At 35.4% G+C, this 22,826-nt stretch overlaps 1 protein-coding gene and 1 pseudogene across 6 annotated transcripts in view; one reads left to right on the forward strand and one right to left on the reverse strand.

Moving 5' to 3' along the window:
- The window catches only part of CCSER1 (coiled-coil serine rich protein 1), a 1,433,531-nt gene that overhangs the window by 1,082,780 nt on the left and 327,925 nt on the right, over positions 1-22,826 (reverse strand). For all 6 annotated transcript variants that reach the window (XM_002716991.6, XM_051819561.3, XM_089302625.1 and 3 more), the window contains exon 5: positions 6,684-6,804. In XM_002716991.6, the coding sequence (XP_002717037.3) occupies positions 6,684-6,804 (121 nt within the window). The remainder of the gene's footprint in view (positions 1-6,683; positions 6,805-22,826) is intronic.
- LOC108178033 (glutamate dehydrogenase 1, mitochondrial-like) lies at positions 22,006-22,664 on the forward strand (annotated as a pseudogene).

Raw genomic sequence — 22,826 nt, forward strand, 5'->3', positions numbered from 1 at the left:
CCCACCTGGGTGGCAATTACATGAGCCATCACTACTATTTCCCAAGGTCTGCATTAGCAGGAAGCTTGAGTCAGTAGCCAGAGCAGGGTGTCAGTCCATAGTACTTAAATATGCAATACAGGTTTCTAAACTTTCATGTTAACTGCTGGGTTAAATATTTATTTCTAATATATCATTTATATCATTTTGAAAAATAATAGGTAGCCATAATAATAAGACACAGTTAACATGATTTGGAACAGATTCTTTAGATTGGAAAAAGATTTTAAAGATCATTTTGTCTTGTTTCCTCTATAACAATTGAATCTGCCTGCATTATATCCACAACATAGTCACATAGAATTTTTAAGCATAAGAAGCCTGCTATATTCATTGACGAAAAAAATCCACCCTGATACCATAATCCTTCTTTGTACAATTGTTTCTTGTACATCTTTGTTATGCTTGTTAGATCTACACAGAATCATGCACATGCCATTTTATCTGCAGCCAAATTACAAGACAAATACTAAGTTGAATTCCATAAAAAGTAAAAGTTATAATAATATAATATATCTAAATTCATTTAATGTTACTATATTTTTGATGCACTATGTTATATTGCTTAATAAAGCAAATGACATTTTAAATGGATGCATTGGTTTTGGAAAAAAACTGGTTATTTTCTCAATCTTTTACTACTTCTCCAAATTCATATGTGCCTCTTAATTCCTTGACAGAATGTGTAATTTCAGCCTTATTGACACAAGCTTAATAAAAGTCATTTTCCAAAGAAATGTATAAAAAGAGAAACTAACAAAAAACTTCTAAGACATAGCTAGTAAAATGAATGACACTAAGTAGGGCCAAAGCTTTTAAAAACAAAACAAAACAAAACAAAAAGAAACACTTTTCTAGCTCATTTGACAAGAAATATATGTAGAAATGAAGAGGTACTGATTGATTGTCATAATCAACAGTGAAGAATTTGGTACTTAAGTTCTATTTATTCTGTTGATTTGCTAATGCTAATCATCTTTAGCATTAGTTGTTTATAATGACATTCATTTTTTAAGGTTTTAAAGCTTATGAATAGAATTAAACATAAAATGATTGCATAGTGTGGCAAATTCAAAATTTAGTAATTATGGTAACTGAAAAGAAGTACAATTTATTCCCTTTTTAAAGGCTCATCTTGAATTGGAATCCCCTGGCACATTTCTAACTCTACCATTTGGGGCAAGTCAATTTGGGATTGAGCATGTTCCAAATTGTACATCTCTTCCCTCTCTTATTCCCCCTCTTATATTTAACAGGGATCACTTTTCAGTTAAGTTTCAACACTTAAGAATAATTGTGTATTAATTACAGAGTTCAACCAATAGTATTAAGTAGAACAAAGAAAAATACTAAAAGGGATAAAGTATTAAGTTGTTCCAATTCAATCCCATCAAGGTGGCATGTACCAATGCCATCTCACTAGTCCCAGTGATCAATTTCTGTTCACAATTGATTATAATGATAGGACTAAGAGTCAAAGGGATCACATAAACAATATTAGTATCTGCAAATACTATCTGATAGAACAAAAAAGGGAGAGAACGATCCAACATGGGAAGTGGGATACCCAGCAGACTCATAGATGTCCTGAACAGCACTCTGGCCTCATAATCAGCCCTTAAGGCATTCGGATCCGGCTTATCCTATCTGTGATTCCATTTTTATTTTTATCCTTTCTTTAAATAGAAGAGTTTTAAGGCACCAAATGCAAATGGGCAAATGGAGGAAAGCTTTTACTAATAAGAAGCCATAGGAATTTACATAAGGACCCAAGTGCAATTTACTTACATTACGTACATTTTCATCAAGAATCAATGACAATGACTCAGATAGAAATTTTACACAATCTGCATTTATATGTGTGTGTCCCATTTGCATATTTCAATTGATAATATTCAAAATAAATTAAGAGTATCAAGACTCCCTATTCATCTTTTACTAATGCAAAATACATTAAATATCACAATTTTATGTGTCATCATAATGAGATAATACCTTCATCCTATTGCAAATACTTGGGAAAACAATTTCTTAGTTTAATTATTATATCTAATTTCTTGAGATTCCCAAACATATATTGAATTTGTTCTTCTACATTTCACCATCTCTGATGCCAGTACCCCACTCCAGGCTAATGCTCTCACTTCAGCCACAGAATCAGCCTTCCATTTAGGGGTGTGCTGGTAAATAGCTAAGGGTAACTCCTTGGAAAAAGGGGGCAGCCCAAACTTGCATTTGCCAATCCCCCAAGTCAGAATTTGGAAGAATGGCTAACAATTTGTCTCTCCCGTGCCAGCTTCATGGCATACTATTTCCAATACACCCAATTATTCTCTACAGCAAACAGAAGAAAGTTTTAAAAAGGCAATTCTTATCATGTCACATGAACCCTGCTTAAGAACACGTTTCTGGCTTCCTTTGTTTTTATACTTAGTTAAGCAATATTCTTCAGATCTTCACTCAAGAGTCACCTGCTTAGCAAAGCCAGCCCTGAGTTACTTGGCTATTTTAAAACCTTATGATAAACCGTTTTACAAAAAGACATACTTCTTTATTTTGGCCACTGCCACAGCTACAATTTTGCATTTCTTGTTGCAATGATTTGATTAATGTCTGCCTCCCTGTCCACACTCTTAAGTTTCACCAGGGGCAGCACGTGCTTTTCAAAATAAAGTACACAGCCATAAGCACAGTGCCAAGAACAAAGTGAGCACTAAAGAATTATCCATTTTGACAGATTACATTAATGAATAAGTGTCTGCCTGCAAGCATAAATAAATATGTTACTCAGCAATTTATAAAGGAAAGTTGGAAATTCGTTAATAATATGATTCCTTGATGTGTTTCTAATATAACTACAATTTGTATAACAACTTTATAGATGATATTAAAGAATATTCAACTTTCACAAATTTAGCATACATTATTCATTCAGAAAAATCTAAAGAAAAAAGAGCTGATGAAATTTTAAATCTCTGTGTTTCTAAGTACCGTATAAGAATAAATAAATAAAAAGGTATATTCAGTGATTCTTTAAAATAATTTTTTTGTACTAAAGGATGGTATCTGTGCCCTTTCAAAAGCAGCTTAATGAATATTCTTCATGTCAACAAAATGAAGCACTACAGGGAGGCCTTGAAATTCAGAGCGAATGCCAACATGTTTAGCAAATGCTTCATTTCTACACACTGATACAATAAAAATCTTATTAATTTTATATTTTCTTATATAAGAATATGATTAAAATATGGATGTGGACAAAAATGATAGAATCATATCTCTTTTGCTTCTATATTCCTAATTTTAAAACAGCCATAAAAATCCCTTTATTTAAGACACTGAGCCATGGTATCATACAGAATATTTGCATCTTAACTAATAAAGCACAAAATAAAATGAATCACGTAAATTCATCCTCTTCAGATTTTGAATTTTATGTATATTTCATGAAGTACTTACTTGTGCATAACTGACTTGAGAACTGTATGGTTTTGAATAGCATGCTGAGTGTGGCTGGATACTTGAGCATACTTTTATTACTATGACTTTGTAAATTCATAAAGCTTTCCATTCAAAGCTGTAACTGCAACATTGTATATTTAAGATAAAGTATTTGAAAATTAATATTTTTGATTACATAGATTTTTCTATTGTCTAACAAATTTATCATTTCCCAGGAGAAGCACCTGGCTCCTGGCTTCGGATCAGCGCGGTGCACTGACCGCAGCGCACCAGCCGCGGCGGCCATTGGAGGGTGAACCAACGGCAAAGGAAGACCTTTTTCTCTGTCTCTCTCTCTCTCTCTCTCTCACTATCTACTCTGCCTGTCAAAAAATAAATAAATAAATAAAAATAAAAAAACAAATTTATCATTTCCATGTCTTTCTGGACTAACAGACTAGATTGAAAAGAGAAAAAAATCCACACCTCTGTTTAAAAAAAAAAAAAGAATTTAGATGAACTTTAAATATATCAGTAAGAGAGAAACTCTGGCTCTCTTCCACTGTAATGCACAAAAGCTTTCCTTTAAAGTTTCATTAGTTTCTTTCCATTACTTGCTATACTGAAAATATTATGCCACCTTCCCTAATGAGAATTTTTAATTCCAACTTTCATATATTAGAGAGTAAAAATAAATAAATGCATGATAATATTTACTTTAACCATCAATATTAAAATATTTATCAACAGAATACAAATAAAAATTTGTGGGGCAAAATTTCACCAGGGGCAGCATGTGCGTTTCAACATAAAATCCTCAGCCATAAGCATAGTGCTTATGTGGTACAGAAGGTTAAGACAGCACTTACGACATCGACACTGGCATCCCATATCTGAGCACTTGCTCAAGTCCCAGACGCTCCCTGCTAACGTGCCTGAGAAAGCAGCAAATTATGGCTCAAGTATTTTGACCCCTACCACTCACAAGGGAGAACAACAGAGAGTTCCTGCCTCTTGGCTTTGGCCTGTTTCAGCCCAGGTCTTTGCAGCTCTTTAGGGGGAGAACCAGCAGCTGGAAATTTCTATCTCTTTCTCTCTGTGTCTCTCCCTCTCTGTCACTCTACCTTTCTAATAAATAAATAAATCTTCTTTTTAAATTGGTTGTTTATTACAAATACTTCAGTCGTAAAAGGATTCTTTCCTTCTAAAATGATATAATTTTGTATTACCAGAATGGTATAATTAAGGTCAATATTTTGGCTTTATTTCATAAGCTTATATTGACATATGAAGAGACTTCAAAAATTCTCAGAAAAAGGAATTAAGAGAAAAGATTATTTCAGTGCATTTTTTGAAGTCCATGCATATTTTTCCCACTGCAAATTACCCATGAATTTTCGGGAGAACACTTACATTAAAAAAAAAAAAAACTGACTCAACTTGACACCTCATATGTTTAACCCAAATCTGCATGTCACCCTGGACAAATATATGTTGCCTTTATATTGTCATTTACCTTTTAGCTTCTTGTTTTCTCAGTTAGATTAGTTAGATTAGTTCTCAGTTAGATTACAATATGAGCTCTCTGTTTCAAAGACTCAGTGGCAGAAAGCTCAGATAAAATGTCCACAATTCACACCTAATACATAGCAAAACTAAGATGTCTAACCAAGGTTTCTTGGACTAAAATAAATAACTACAAAATATATATGAATTAATGAAATCATCGGGGGAGAATATTTAAATGAGAGTGGTGATTCCAAGAATACAGAGGAGTCTCAGACTGTTGAAAGGGCAATAATAATAGGAAGGATAGCCAGTTAACAAACACTGTCAGCTTTAATATATAAATCAGAATAAGAATATCTGCCTATGAGATAGTTGAAGCCTGCAAAAAAGACATATAAGTAACTATTCACCTAAGTTCTAAAGATCACTGAAAAATATTCAAAAGAATTTAAAAGCCTAATAAAAATAAAAAAATAAACAAAGTAAAAATACATATAGGTAATGTATAAACTCACAAAAGTATTACAGAAAAACACATTTGATCTAATAAAATTCACTTGGCAAATACAAGAGATAACTTTCCTCCTATTAGACAAAAGTAGCTTTTAGAACCTAAAAATTGGACTCTATTAAGAGCAGCTACATTATTTTCACTTTTAGATTGCATTAAAATTGAATTCCAAGCATTACTTCCTGAATTGGTTAGTATCTTTCCTCTATAATGAGAACATTAATTCCATATAACTTCATGCAATCAAATAGACACATGTGTGTATGTATATATATATATGTATATATATATATGTATATATATATATGTATATATATATACATACACACATATATATATCACTCCATTTGCATTCACATTATAGAATGTAACATTAAAGGATTTTAGAAAAAGCATCAAACATGATCACATTCCAGGAAACTCTGGCTTTTGGAGCTTATTATGCAGTAGAAAGACATGCAAAGGGAAAAATATATACTACAGCACAGCACAAAGGAGAAACCAGTAGCTCTTTCAAGGATTGTTCCACATGGTACACGTGGTGCTCAGCCAACAACCTCTAGCAGTACTTATACACAGGACCATGGGATCACACGACATGTTAGTTTCCCTGAAAATTGATAGCAGGCTTTTCTTTTTCATTTATTTAATGTATAAATAAAAATAACCCTCATGTATTCAATGATTCAAGCTCATATATATTATATTTGTTTCTATTGATTTAATTTTCTTTGGCTATTATAAGAATTTACTTAATACAAGTATAAGTATAAATTTATACAAGTATAAATTTAAATGAAAGCTTGAACTGAATAAATGGCAAAATAAACACTATAATTTTAAATCCTGTAAAGTTTAAATTTGTGATAATTTATTAAAAAGTTTAAAATACCTTGTATTCCCTATAAAAATACAAACAAACTTTAGGCTAAGAAATTTACATTGAAAAATGATTCTACTTGAGACCATTGAAGCCAACAACTATGAAATAAGTAATCCAAGAATAGTGCATCCGAAATCACAGCTTTAAAGAAGTAGTTATGTGCCTACTTACCTGTTTCCCTAAGAGAAGCCAACAAATGAAAACTAAATGACATATGGTTCAAACAAAGTTAGAAAACACAGATATTCACTGAGAAAATACAGGATGGATTGATTTCAACAAAAAAGTAAGTGAACTTACGGTTTGCAAGGCTCTGGAAGTTTTGAATCTTCTCTCTTCCTTATTTCTAATGTTGGCTCCTTAGGAGTGAGAACTACAGCGGCACACGAGACTACAGAATGGTATGAATCCTCCCGGCAAACTGTTTTTTCAAAAAATTAATTGTAAATGTCAAAATTATTTATCAACTATTCTCACTTATCCTTATTTATTTTCCTATTTGTGGTCAAATGATGTAGATAATTAAAACATTAATTATCATTAAATTATCTTTTATTATCCTTTTCTACACAAAATCTTCCCACAACAAGAGGTTTGACCTTGGGAAAATTTTCTTTTTTAAGCCCACAGTGAAAAAGATGTTGTCAACAATTTATATTCCCAAAAAAGTGTTCAGTCATGCATGTATTGCTACATGAATCTTCACAACATGAGCACACTTGTTTAATCAGTCTCGAGAATAAGCTTAGCATTCCCAGCATCCTGAAAACACTGTGGTAGCCCTTCCTCATGGCAGCCTCAAAGTTCTACCTTTATTACCACATATATTACATAATATCCATTGATTTTTGACCTTTATACAAATGGGGTCATGTTCTATTGCAATATATTCTTTTATGGGTTATTTATTTAATTCAATATACACTTGTAAGACACAGCAGTAGACTCTTCATTCTTATCCATATATAGTTGTAGTTGGTTCCTTCTGTACAGCTTTCCATTGGATGACCATACCACAATTATATATTTTATTGCTAATGGAATGTTTTTCCCCCCAGGGTGGGGGTATTTCAAATGTCTGTAAATATTCTTGTGCTTTTCTGATAGGTGTGCAAATCAATTTATATTGGAAAAAAACATAAAATCAATCTATATGGTTATTCCAGGGTTATCTTCCTATATTTTATGTTCAGCTTCAGTAAATACTAGTAAACCATTTTCTGATCTAATTGCACTAATTTTCTTTATTAAACGAGAAAGTTATTCCACGTTCATGCTAAAATTTCATTTAGAGTTTTTCTTATTGAAATTTTAATATTGTATTAATCTTATATTGTAGCATAACAAATTCACAAAAATTTAGTAGTCCAAAACACCAACTGATTATCTCACAGATCTCTAGGTAGGAAATCAAGGTAGGCTCAGTTGATTTCTCTGATTAGGGTTAACCAGGCAAAGCTTATCTAGAGCTGTGGTAAGAATGTACCTCCAAGGTCATTCAGATGACCAGCAGAATATGCCTCCTTATGGTACTAAGACTCCTGTGCCTTGCTAGATGTTGCTAGGGACCTCAGTGAGCTCCTAGTGGCTACTCATAGGTCAGCGACTAATGATCCACACATCTCAGCAACTGAAAACATCCCTCACGTAGAATCCTAACATGCATCAAATCTCTGGTTTCTTCTTCTGTTTTCAGCCAGAAAACAAAACAAAACAAAACAAACAACTTTTCCTTTTAAAAGGCTTATGTGATTAAAGTGATGAAGGACTTAATCTGCAAATTCCCTTTTGCCAACTGATGTAACATACACCCAGTATTATGTCCTATTATCTTCCAATAGAAAAAATGAGACAAGGGCTAGACTTACGTGTCATCATAGAATTCTGCTTACCACAGCTATTCTTTTAAGGGTATAGCAGTACTGTCTTGTAGCATTACTTTATATATTCCTGATAAATAATAAAATTGAATATGTATATTCATATATATGGAATTGAAGAAATATATATATTCAAAACCCATTTATCTTCTCACAATTAGAATCTGAGATTTAAAATAGGTGGACACTAAAAGCAGAGCTGAATTTAAAACAATTTTCTGGAACTCAAGAGATAAAAATTGGTGTCCAATACGTCTCAAAGTAGAGAGACCATGATTTCCTCATTGTCTCTCCGCTGCCTTTCAGAAAACTGTTTCATTTTAAATTTAATTTTCTCTATTCTTGGCATGAGATTTGTGTCTACAATAAACAATTTACTGTAGTTTGGGAAGAAAACTCTATTATATTTTACATTTCAATTGTTACCTTAAATTCTATAAGTGAAGAAATAAAATAAGAACATTGTGGACTTACTTCTCTGGAATAACATTCATTTATTCATCATTTACTGAGCTACTGGTATGTTCCAGGAAACATACTTTATTGTAGCCCTCTACAATGGGCATGAAAAATGTATGAAATGAAACTTTGTTTTCTTCTTCAAGATACTTCTTATGTATGAGAGTACTTCAAAAACTTCACAAAAATTGAATTAATGAGTTCATTTTGGTGCAAAAAACTTGAAATCTGTGCATAGTTTTTTTTTTCAAAATATGCATATTACATGGACTTTTTTGATGTGCCCTCATAGAGAGCAATAAACCAGGTTAACCGAAAGCACTTCTTTGAAGGAAAATGGAGCTAAGTTATTCCAAAACAAGAAAAACTGAACTCAACAGGGAATAATATTGTTTACAAGAAGAAAATTGAAGATTAGGGAGCAGTTGATTATATAAGGTACTTTGACTATTACTACTGAATTTGGATGATCTGTAGACCGGGAAGAAAACCCTGGCTCCTGGCCTCAGATCGGCCCAGCTCTAGCCATTTTGGTCATTTGGAGAGAGAACTAGCAGATGGAGGACATTTCTCTCTATCTCTCCCTCTCTCTGTAACTACATATCAAATAAAAATTCTTAAAATAAACAAACAAAAAAACACACTACCAAAAATATTAATGAACAAGTAAGCGAATGCAAGAACCAGAACTTTCACTTGTTCAACATGAAAGAGACAATTGTCTAAAGATGGGTAACTGGGAGTGCCACATAAATGACTGAGCTCTGATACTTACTGTTTTACTATCTTTAAGTGACATTTATCATAAGACACATCATTAGTGGAATAAATACTAGTAAGGCAAGTAAGTAATGGAGAAATTATAAACTTAAAAAACAGAAATGGAGTAATAAAAGTAATACAGAAAGTTTTCAATAAAAAAAATTTGCGTAGGCTTTCTTTCACTCTAAGACCAAAAGCATAAAAGAAGAAAAAGAAACCTTAGTAGTATGCCATTGAGAAAAGACAGCATTTGTAAAGGTCGAAAGAATAATGGGTGTTTATGTGATCACCATATTTTGACACAAGTTAATTTTCAAAATCGATACTGAAAAACTGAAAATGTAAATCAGAACCTTATACTAAAATGGCCATGTTGAGTACTACTCTGCACAGCAACTTGGTTGGCATGTAAGTAATTGTATATCATTTTTATTTCATCAACCCATAAATGTATAAATTAATTTGGTTAATGATATAAACAATACAAACTAAAGGACAAAACATTGTATTTGTCATGAAAGTTACACACTAAGCGAAAAGTTCCTTTAAATAAGACCAACAAAGTCAGGGAAATGATTTAAACATGCGGCTTTTAAAAGAGGGATCATGGGCCGGCACCATGGCTCACTAGGCTAATTCTCTGCCTGTGGTGCCAGCATCCAGGGTTCTAGTCCCTGTCAAGGCACCGGATCCTGTCCAGGTTGCTCCTCTTTCAGTCCAGCTCTCTGCTGTGACCCGGGAAGGCTGTGGAGGATGGCCCAAGTGCTTGGGCCCTGCACCCACATGGGAGACCTGGAGAAAGCACCTGGCTCCTGGCTTTGGATTGGCGCAGCACCGGCTGTAGCAGCCACTTGGGGGATGAACCAACAGAAGGAAGACCTTTCTCTCTCTCTTTCTCTCTCTCTCACTGTTTGTAACTCTCTCTCTGTCTCTCTATCTCACTGTCTAACTCTGCCTGGCAAAAAAAAAAAAAAAATCATGACAGATGGATAAACCAATAGGACAGAACAGAAAACACCCAAAATCAATCCAAGCATCTACAACAAACTTATCTTTGACAAAGGAGCTAAAACCTATCCCTTGAGCAAGGACAGTCTCTTCAATAAATGGTGCTGTGAAAATAGGATTGGCACATGCAGAAATATAAAGCAACAACCATACCTTACACCTTAAAGAAAAAACACTCAAAATGGATTAAAGATCTAAAAAATATGAAACAATATCATCAAATTATTAGAGAACATTGGGGAAAACCGGCAAACATTGGCACAGGCAATCAAAGCCACAATTAACAAATGGGATTACATCAAATTGAGAAGCTTTTGTACTGCAAAAGAAACACTCAGGAAAGTGAAGAGGCAACCAACAAAATGGGAGAAATTATTTGCAAACTATACAACTGATAAAGGATTAATAACCAGAATGTATAGAGATCAAGAAACTCTACAACAACAAAACAATCCAGTAAAGAAATGGACAAAGGACTTAAACAGACATTTTTCAAAAGAGGAAATCCAAATGGCCAACAGACACGTGAAAAAAATGTTCAGGATCAATAGACGTCAGAGAAATGCAAATAAAACCTACAATGAGGTTTCACCTCACACCAGTTAGAGTGGCTTTCATACAGAAATCAACAAACATCAAATGCTGGAGAGGATGTGGGGGAAAAGGCACCCTAATCCACTGTTAGTGGGAATGTAAACTGGTAAAGCCACTGTGGCAATATGGCAATACCACAGAAATCTGCATATAGAGCTACCATATGACCTAGCCATTGCACACCTGAGAATTTACCCAAGGGAATGGAAATCAGCATATGAAAGAGTTATCTGTATTTCCATGTTTATTGCAGCTCACTTCACAATAGCTAAGACATGGAATCAAAACAAATGCCCATCAACTAAAGACTGGGTAAAGAAATTATGAAATATGTACACCATAGAATACTACACAGTGGTAAAAAAATATGAAATCTGGTCATTTGTAACAAAATGGATGAATTTGGAAAACATAAGCCCATCCCAAAGGGACAAATATATGTTCTCCCTGAGCTGAGCTAACTAACAGAGCACCTAAAAGGAAATCTGTAAAGCGAAATTGACAGGTTGTGAAGCAATGACTTGAACAGCCTTTGTCTTGAGTGTTGAGGAAGTTTTTTTTTTTTTAATCATACTATTTGTTGAATTCTTAACACAGAGTTAATCATATGTGTATAAAGTTAATTGAAAATAGATCTTAGTAAAAAATAAGAGTGGGAATAAGAAAGGGAGGAAGAAGAGGGGCAGGAGTGTGGTTGGGAGGGCCAGCATGGTGGGAAGAATCACCATGTTCCTAAAGTTGTAATTAGGAAGTATACAAAGTTTGTAACTGTAAATCTGTATAATTCTGAATACATTCCTAGAGATTTATTTCTAATGGTACAGCTTAAAAACTTGCTATGGTATCTCAAATCTCCTTACTCTGGGTGGTAAAAATAGAAATTTTTTTTTGACAGGCAGAGTGGACAGTGAGAGAGAGAGACAGAGAGAAAGAACTTCCTTTTCCGTTGGTTCACCCCCCAATGGCTGCTGCGGCCAGCGCACTGCGGCCGGCGTGCCTCGCTAATCCAAAGCCAGGAGCCAGGAGCTTCTCCTGGTCTCTCAAGCGGGTGCAGGGCCCAAGGACTTGGGCCATCCTCCACTGCACTTCTAGGACACAGCAGAGAGCTGGACAGGAAGAGGAGCAACTGGGACAGAATCCAGTGCCCCAACCGGGACTAGAACTTGGTGTGCCGGTGCTGCAGGCAGAGGATTAGCCTATTGAGCCACGGCGCCGGCCAAAAATGGCATTTTAGGTATTAAAGTGATCATATGGATAGGCTTAAGTATTAAAGTGATCATACAGATATGTTTAAGTGTCTGGTAATAAAAACAGATAGAACTGAAAAGGAGTGAATGCTCCAACATGGGAAGCAGTCCATACAGCCGACTCATAGAATGACAATCACTTTAAGTAGCACTCTGACCTCAGAATCAGCCCTTCAGGCATTCTGGTCTGGCTGATAAATCCATGAAAGCATGTCAGGCATGGAAAGCCAAAACACTGTGGCAAAAAGTGTTCCTCAAATAGTGCCACCCTCTGCAGGTGAGATCTCAATAGAAACAAGTCGTTATCAAAGAAGGAGGTACTTTTCTCTGAAGGGAGGAGAGAACTTCCACTTTGCTTATGGCTTTGTCTAAATACTGACAGAGTTTGTGGATTCAAAAGACTTCGGTAGCCTAGGCAGCTCATGTCAAGAGCCTCGGATGATCACTGATGTCATACATAAGAGTGTTAATTGTAAAATTAACAACAGGAGTCACTGTGCACTAACTTCCCACACAGGACTTCTATCTTCAAAGTGGTATTATGAGAGTTAACAGTAAAACTTGTTCTCAAAAGTTTACTTTGGTTTAGTATATTAAGTGGAGGATATTCTTATGTCTAATAGGTATTAGTTATATCTAAGTGTCCAACTCCATTGCTTATTTTCTTAGGTGCGTCCTTAATTAATGATAAAACTGTTCTCAAGGGAAAAAAACAACTTGAATACTTTCTTGATTCAAACTTGGTATGCTTAGAAACTAAATCTGATTGTGTTTAAAGAATTTCAGATCCTTCATAGTTTGACAAAGGTAGTAAGTTTCTGGGAAGGTATAAATCCAGCCTTTGTATGTTAGTAAATGGTTTACATAAAAATAAGAATATTATATATTACAATAAAAAAGAAAGAATATGAGTTCTTGTTGCCCTGGTAGGGATGGCATCATCCAGACAACCAACCACATAATGACCATGAACTTATTTGGTTCCAGGGCTGGCACTGTGGCACAGCATGTTAAGCTACTGCCCACATCCAGTTTGAGTCTTAGCTGTTGTACTTCCAATCCAGCTCCTGGATAATGTGCCTGTAAAAGCAGCAGAAGATGGTCCAAGTGTTTGTGCCCATCCTAACCTTGTGGGAGATCTGAATGAAGTCTGGCTCTGCCAAGGCAACGGTAGGCAGGACTCAAAATTCAATAGCAGGCAGATGTTTAAATTAATTTTACATGGCCTGCAAATGATGTTATAAATATCCAAATGCCCAATGGCATAAAAAAGGTTCCCCACCTCTGCAAGCATTTTACAAAAGAATATGGATGTCAGTGGGAACCAAAAAAAACATCTTTTAAAATAGTATTTATGCAATCATCCTGTACTACATCTTACAAACAATATCTTACAAATTTAAGATAAAACCATTCCAATATCCCTGGCACAAACAGCTAAATTATTGCTGGACTCTGTGAAAGGGCATTGCACCACTAAGTTAATGGAAATAAAGTGAGAACTACAACTTTTAAGTAACGCAAGTTTCATTCTTTCTACCACTTTCATAGGACAATAAGTAAGTACATTTTTAGAAAAATGCCATTTTTACAGGATAATTCAACCTGCATAGGAGTGTCCTCAGGATGGGAACCCAATCTCTGGTTTCCTGTGTTGCAATGTGATGTCTCCTTACACATGAACTCCTATCAATACATGATATGCAAAGGAAAGCCCTCAGCAGAGGTGAATAAATGCAAACCCCATGCTTTTGAATTTCCACAGCTAAGAGCTAAATAAATCCCTTTTCTTTAAAGTTAGCCTGCCTCACGTGTTTTTGTTATGGTAAGCAACAACAACAAGAATAAATCTAATACACATTGAAACAGGCTTACGTAGCTACTCTAAAAGTGTTAAATGGGTGATACTCATTTCTCAGATTTCCTTAAAATTAAAGTATTTACATACTACCATGGACTTTTAAATTTATTACTATTTCCTTTGAAATGTAGAATGACAGAGACAGAGATCCTCTATTCACTGGTTCACTCTCTAAATGCCCACAACATTTGAGGCTGGGCCAGACTGTAGCTATGAGTCAGAAACTCCTGGAGTCTCCCATGTGGGTGGCAGAAACCCAAGTACTTGAGCCATATGCTTCTGTGTCGTGAGGTGCACATGAGGAGGAAGCTAGAATTGGGAGCAGAGCCAGGAATCTAACCCAGACTCTCCAGCATGAGATGTGGGTGTCCCAAGTGGCATCTTAAACACTTAAATAGCGAGTGCAGGCCTTTTAATTTTTAATCTAAGTGACTGGATCACAGTGGCAAGTTTAAGCACAGTCAAAATTATAGAAACCCTAAGTGGAGAAAAGGATGATTTCCATACTTGCCAAATTACATGAAACTCAAGTTATTCAGTAATTATACTGAACTCTCATGCAAAGGGAAAACAGTGGCTTTATGAAAAATCAGAGAGTGAAACAGAATCCCAAATGTAATTACTCTATTATTTAATTATATTTATAAAGCTGATTCTAATAATGTATGAAAAATCCCATTCACTTTCAAATTTAAAAAATGTAAATTTATGGATGAGCGATTATTACATAATGTGACTCAGAGAACGTGAACCAGTGTCAAGGCATCACACATTACTGTAGGTTTGCAGCATTCATGGCTTGAAAAAAAATCAATACATTTTTTCCACTATAACTTCCAACCATAAATGCAAATAACAATTTATATGCTAAATTTGCTCATCTGTAAAGAGATTTTTTGTTGTAAATGTATTACAAAATGTGCAAAAAATTCTAGCCTCTGTTACTAGGGAATGCCACAGCAAGGCTGAGTGAAAAATTAAAGTCCTCATTGCTTTCTGGACAGATGGGGCCTTTTGCCAAGATTGGGGTCACTGATGAGAGCATTCTGAGAAGGTCACATGTAGAACGCCCAGAAGTGAACCTAGAGGAAGTCAGTTCTCAGCAACCTGCAGTTAATAAGAAAAGAATGACTCAGGCCTGAGTAACTGGCATTTAATTATGAGAGTATACAGACAGGAGTTTTAAAATGAGAAAAAAAATCTGACAGTCACAAGAATTAGTTATCCTCAGATTTGTTTCTAAGCATTAGTCTCATTTATTTATGGATAGTAATAAGTATGTGAACACTTAAAATGATAGCCCTTTAAAGAACCACTAAGTTAAAAATATGCAAATCTTAAGGTAGATTAGGAATAGTTTCTAGTCTGACTTAGTCATGTAATCCCTTAATATGTCACAAATAATCTAAGATGGGAAATTACATGAAAAATATTCTATATTTCTTTCCAACTCATAAACTGAGAAGCAAAACCTAAACAGTGAAACTTTAAATTACTCTTATTCAGTTTATTATTTCAAAACTACTTTACTAAATTCTTCAATGTCTTTCTTTGGTTTGAGTTTACAAAATCAACTTTAAAGTATTAAGCAAGCGATGTTTTAATAAATTTAACAAAATATTAAAATTTATTTTATGAAAAACTGAAACATTCATATACCTGAAGGTACCTAGAGTACAGTTAACTTGTACATGGTCTGTATTTGACACTTTTTAATATTATTTGATATATTTCAGATTACTCACCCAAATCATCACAATAGTTTACTACTACTGAGGAACTTGTACCCTTCAAAGAAAAGAATTTGCTTTTGACTTCATTGAGTGTGAATTTTTCCATTTTTCTTTCCAACTGTCCAAGATCCATGAATTTACCACATAACAACACAGCAATAAAGCTTAACCCAGTTGAAAAGTAACTTACTTTTCAACAAAATACCTGAATTACATTAAATGATACACACAGTTCTTTGTTTTAACGATGCATTATCCCTTAGAAAAATCTCCTGGCATCAGCACTCTTTTATTTCCACTGTCTACTGTTCAAGGTCACACCACTTGGGAGTAGTAAAACAAGAATTCCATCATTTCACCTCTACTTCCTTGAACACATGCTTCATGATTCTCATTTAAATACTTTGAATGTTCTGAAGTCATACGGTAAGTATAAAGGTTCATATTTTTCAATTATGCTGCTTTTCCATGGTATTCTCATATTTGACATCTTTATCCTAAGAAAACTTTGTAACTATTAAGCAGTTTGCCTCAGAACATAATACAGCTTTGACTCATTTGACTAATACTCTGGGTTGCAAGTTCTTTCCTGCAAAATGACTTATGACAATTATTTTCCTACTGCTCTACTGGGGAATAAGCAGTAAGTATCTTATTATGGAAAAAGAAGTAATACAATTTAGGAAAATATATTATTTCAAATTTATTTCCAAATTATTGCTGTTTTTTCTTGACCAGCACTGCTCTAGGTACATGAGATATATCAATGAAGAAAAATGATCAAAACACATGCTAATGTAGACCTTCTATTGAATTCTCAAATCAAATTCACCTCTTTGCAGTTGTATATACATCATTAAAAATAGTATTTTCTTGGATTATTCTGATTATTTAATGAATTAATGCATTAAGGTACTTAGTATAATGTTAAGGAAATGACCAGGTCTTATAAAAAAGTAACAAATATTATTATAACTGGTTGTGATGCTTTTTTGATACACATATCAGGCTAGGCTCAAGGCTCCAGTTATTGGAACATTTATTCAGGTGTTGCTTTGAAGGAATATTCTACATATGAATAGAGCAACAACTGATTGACTTTAAGGATGGAAAATCATTCTAGACCATCTGGATGGCCTAAGACAGTCAGTTGAAAAGGCTAAGAAGCAGAGTTGAGGTTTCCCAATGAGTATAAAAATCATATCCATATCAAAAGTTCCAGACTGCCCTACCTGATGCCTACCTGTTCTTCAGATTTTGGATTTATTTAGTCAGTACTCAAAATCACATAAGGTGATTTCTTCTTTAAAAATCAAATGAAGCAAAAACAACTTTTTCCTACTGGTTCAATTTCTCTGGTTGATAAATATGCCAGTCAGCAATAACATTTTGAGATTAAATACTAGTTTTGGTGAACCTCTAAATATTTTCAATTGAATTAACATCTTTAATTCAATGTTTATGTAAAGGATCTTAATGAAATAATATGAATCTAGAACCAAAAAAGGAATGGGAAACAAGAAAATAAGATACAAATCATTGTGTCATGACTACAAACAGTAAATACTGAGCAAAAGCATGCACACATATTCACTCTTTTACAGCATTCTTTACGTTATAGCAGTTCCAGGCTCTGTTATAGGTACTGGACTGACAGATAAAAGACAAAATATTTGCTAATCAATTATTTAAATTAAATAGACTACTATACAGGGAGGGCAATCATAGAAGCCAGTCAGTTAAAATAAGGATCAGGAACAGAACAGTAGGACTGCAACAGTCTTTTTCAATCCTGTTACTTAACACAGTGGCCATGAACAACAGAGACACTCAATAATGCTTGTTAAATAAACAAGAGATTGAACAGAAATAAAGTGAGGAATTAGTGAAAAGGTGTTAGCAAAGCATAGGAAATAATATACTAAAGATTGTGAGATATGAGAAAACACAAAATATTCCATTCAGTATGGCTAGCAGCTAGGAAAGACACAAGAAGTAGAGGAAGACTCAGCTGGAGATACAGGTTACTGCCAAAACATTAGGGAACCTCAAAGCAACTCTAAATCATTAGCATTTGATCCACAGGCTAATTAGGATTGCTATAAATAATTAAACAAAGAAGCAACATGATCAGCTATTTTCCACAAATAGCCTGGGTAACACACGCAAACCACGGGAACAAGATCAACTGAGATCATGGACAACACTACAGAAATAAGAAATAATAATGAGAATTGGTGAGTGCTTTCTTTTTTCTTTTTATTTGCTTTTGAGATTTACTTATTTATTTGAAAGTCAGGGTTAGAGAGAGAGGGAGAGAGAGAGAGAGAGAGAGACTCTCAATCTGCTGGTTCACTCCCCAGATGGTCACAATGGCCAGCACTGGGCCAGGATGAAGCCAGAAGCCAAGATCTTCCAGAACCCCAGGAGAGTGCAGGGGCCCAAGCACTTGTACCATCTTCCGCTGCTTTTCCCAGGCCATTAGCAGGGAGCTGGATTGGAAGGGGAGCAGCTAAGACACGAACCCGTGCCCATATGGGATGCTGCCATGGCAGGTGGCAGTTTTACTTGCTGTGATACAATGCTGACCCTGTAGTAAGCGTTTTCTATGAATAGAAATGATAGCACAGTGAAAATGAGGGAAAATGTGGAGTAAAGAGTATTCAGAAGGGAGGATGTTCCTATTTCAAACACAAAGTCATAGTCTGTTTCCTTCATTGAAATAAAATACAATTTTCAATATATTACAAAGACACAGTAGATTGAAAGTAGATATTGATGACAGAAAAGAACTGGTAAAAAAAAAAAAAGGTTGCCAAAGACCTTTAAATTAATTAGGAGGCAGTTTAAATCATAATGTTATAATTTAAAAGTATTTTATGCAACCAGGTTGTGTAGAGGTAATATTATCTTGAGAATTGTTTTAGAAGATGTGGAGGAATTACCTCAAATTGGTAATATCCTGAAGAAAACACAGATTGTAGGAAAAAATAATATATGATAATAAACATGCAGGAAACTCAAACAAAGCTATAAATAAAAGGCAACATTGATTTCAGTCTTTTATCACATGACCCAAATTCTGTTAATTTTGTTACTGGGATGAAATAGTACCCTTTTCATCTTTGACACATGCTTCCACAGTTATCAAAGTTGATTATAAAATTTTGTTACTTGAAATTAAACATTTTTGACCCATATAATCTCAATTTTTTTCTTGCCTCAGCTTTTGAGTAGTTATTTTTCACAAATCTCTATAATCAACTGAAACACCAATGACAAAGAAAAACAGACAAGAGTGTGAATTTGGTTATAAGGCCACCTATTCTATTACTGTAATTCAAATACTTTAATATGCTTATGGCAGGCATAAATGTATCCTTATCACTTCAAATGCAAGTTGAAATAGTCAATGGCTTTCTTGATTGTTAAATCAGAAACAAGTATTTAAAAAGTTTTTCCTAAGTATACAGTAAGAAATTTACAGATAAAGTATTTTATTTTAAAAAAAGAATGTAATTATTTGACAGGTATAATGGGATGAATTATGTCAGCTTAAAAAGTCAAGGGTGGGGGCCGGCGCCGAGGCTCACTAGGCTAATCCTCCACCTTGCGGCGCCAGCACACCAGGTTCTAGTCCCGGTCGGGGCGCCGGATTCTGTCCTGGTTGCCCCTCTTCCAGGCCAGCTCTCTGCTGTGGCCAGGGAGTGCAGTGGAGGATAGCCCAAGTACTTGGGCCCTGCACCCCATGGGAGACCAGGATAAGTACCTGGCTCCTGCCATCGGATCAGCGCGATGCGCCGGCCGCAGCGCGCTGGCCGCGGTGGCCATTGGAGGGTGAACCAACGGCAAAGGAAGACCTTTCTCTCTGTCTCTCTCTCTCTCTCACTGTCCACTCTGCCTGTCAAAAAATAAAAAAAAAGTCAAGGGTGGGTTCAAGCTCAAGCTCTCCTCCCAGTTCCAGCTTTTTGCTAACACACAGCTTGATGGGAAGCAGGAAATAATCCCAGTAAGTGGGTCCCTGTCAGCAGCATGGGAGAGTCAGGTCTCTGCCTTTGATCTAGCCTAGGCTCCACTGTTGTGGGCATTTGGAGAATGAATAAATAAAATAGACAACTACTAAAATCTAATATGTTTAAGTTTCAATACTCCAGATTGTCAATATATTTGACAATAAGGTTTTTAAAGAGTTTTTTTATTTAATTTTATTTGTTATACAAGTTTCATGTATTTCATGTATACAGATTAGGAACATAGTGGTTCTTTCCACCCTACCCTCCCTCCCACCCATGCTCCAACCTTTCTTCCTCTTCCCTCTCCCATTCGCACTCCTAATTTTTACAAATATCTACTTTCAGTTTACTTAATGATTGTATACTTAACCCTAAACTAAGTAATCATTCAACAAATAGTGTGAAGGAAAAAAGAAAGAAAGAAAGAAAACACTGTGCCTCAACAGAAAATGCAAGGGCTATAAACAACCATCAAATCTCAAAATGTCCATTTCACTCCTATACATTACATTTTAGGTACTCTATTAGTTACCACAGATCAGGGGAAACATATCTGTCTTTTGGGGACTGGCTTATTTCACTAACTATAATGGTTTTCAGTTGCATCCATTAAATTAAAATGATGCCATTAGTGAGGGCATTTTTTTTCCCGTGAATAAGGCCCTATTAGGATGCCCACATTCCTGGATATGAGTCCCAGTTCCACTTCCAATTCTACCTTCCTGCTAAAGCATACCCTGGGGAGCAGCAGGAGATGGCTCAAATACTTCTGTCCCTGCCAACCACACGGGAAACCTAGATTGAGTTACAGATTCCTGGCTTTGACCTGGCCCAGACCTGCCTGTTGTGGGCATTTGGGGGAATGAGCCAGTGGATATAGAATTTCTCTCTTTCTGCCTCTCAAATAAATAAAAAGTTTTATAAAATAAAATTAAAAAACAAAATAAGGTCTTTAGGGTAGGTCCCAATACAACATACTGGTGTTGTAAGAAGAAATGCAGACAGGGATACAGATGGAAGACCATCTGAGATAAATAGAAAAGTCATCTACAAACCAAGATAGGCCTCTGGAAAAACCAACCCCCAGCACTTTGAACTTGAACTTTTAGCTCCAGACTCAGAGGAAATAAGACTTCTGTTATATAACCCATCCAGCTTGTGGTATTTGATTAATGTAATAACAGCTCCAGAAAATTAACACAATGGCCATTATAGGAAATGAATTAAATAATTACTTTTGCTAATATTTTAACCAAGAGTGTATGATTAAGGCAAGGCATGGCAAGCATATAAGGGGCAGAAAATCAGAATCAGTTTATTCCCTTGAGCTTATGTTTCAGAGAATGTTTCAGGAAAGCTTATCTTAAAAAATTATACTCAGAGAAGGGCATAAAACTGCAAAAAGGTAGCTGTTAAAAACTGTAAGAAACCTTGGCTTTAGCATTGTGGTGCATTGGGGAAAGCCACCACTTGCGACACCGGAATCCCACACGGGGGCAGGTTCATGGCTTGAATTCTCCACTTCTGAACCAGCTCCCTGCTAATGTCCTAGGAAATACAGCAGAAGATTCTCCAAGTGTTTGGACCCCTGCCATCCATATGGTTCCTGGCTCCTGACTCCTGGCTCCTGGCTTTGGCCTGCCCTAGCCCAGCCTTGGCTATTGTGACCATTTCGGGAGTAAACCAGTGTATTGAAGGATTTCTCAATCTCTCTCTCTCTCTCTCTCTCTCTCTCTCTCTCTCTAACTCTGCCTTTCAAATAAGTAAATCTTAAAAAAAAATCTTCCAAACTCCCAACAAATGACTGAATCTATACTGCTCCTACTAATGTCTACTCCCATTCCAAATATTTCTGAAAGATGTCCATTCGGTTCATGTTTCAATATAATAATGACTGAAAACTTTGACATTATGCTTGCCTTCTCCCAAACATGATCTAACCTTCAGTATAGCTAAAAATTGATTATAAGTGTGTATGTACATACATATATGTACATACGCTGTATAAAATTATATATCTCATGTAATACAGGATACAAGAGGATACAAAAATTTGGTAGAAAAAATGGAATCCAGAGGTATTGACCCAAAGGAATTGGAAGACTTCAAATTGCAACATGGATCAATTCTGGGCTTCCCCAAGGCAAAGGTCTATGAAGGAAGTATCTTGGAGGCTGACAATGACATACTGATCTCTGCTGTTAGCAATAAACAGTTGACCAAATCTAACACATTCAGGGTCAAAGCCAATATCATTGCTGAAGGTGCCAATGGACCAACAGTGCCCAAAGATGACAAGATATTCCTGGAGAGGAACATTACAGTTGTTCCAGATCACTAGTTAAATGCTGGAGGAGTGACACTGTCTCACTGTGTGGATGAAGAATCTAAATCATGTCAACTATCTTGTTTGACCCTCAAATATGAGATGGATTCCAATTACCACTTCCTCATGTCTGTTCATGAGAGTTTAGAGAGAAAATTGAGGAAGCATGGTGGATCGATTCCTATCATTCCCACAGCAGAGCTCCAGGGCAGGATATTGGGTGCATTTGAGAACGACATTGTGCATGCTCTCTGAGCCTACACAATGGAGCATTATGCCAGGCAAATTATGGGCACAGTCATGAAGTATAACTTGGAGATTGGCCCACAGATGCCTATGTCAATGCCATCAAGAAAGGCTTCAAAGTGTACAATGAAGCCAGTGTGATCTTCACATAGAAGGATCGTGGCTGACATCTCCATGACCCTCTTCACCTGTAACTTCTGTTGACCTATAACAAGTTAACACATAACTATGGAAATCCTAATCTCCAATGACTCACGAGGTAATGGACACCATTCTCAACAAGTCAATCCAAATCATCCCCTTAAGAAGAAAGA

The sequence above is a fragment of the Oryctolagus cuniculus genome, chromosome 8 (genome assembly GCF_051225735.1).
Source record: "Oryctolagus cuniculus isolate XC-2025 breed Fujian yellow rabbit chromosome 8, ASM5122573v1, whole genome shotgun sequence".
NCBI classification, from domain to species: domain Eukaryota; kingdom Metazoa; phylum Chordata; class Mammalia; order Lagomorpha; family Leporidae; genus Oryctolagus; species Oryctolagus cuniculus.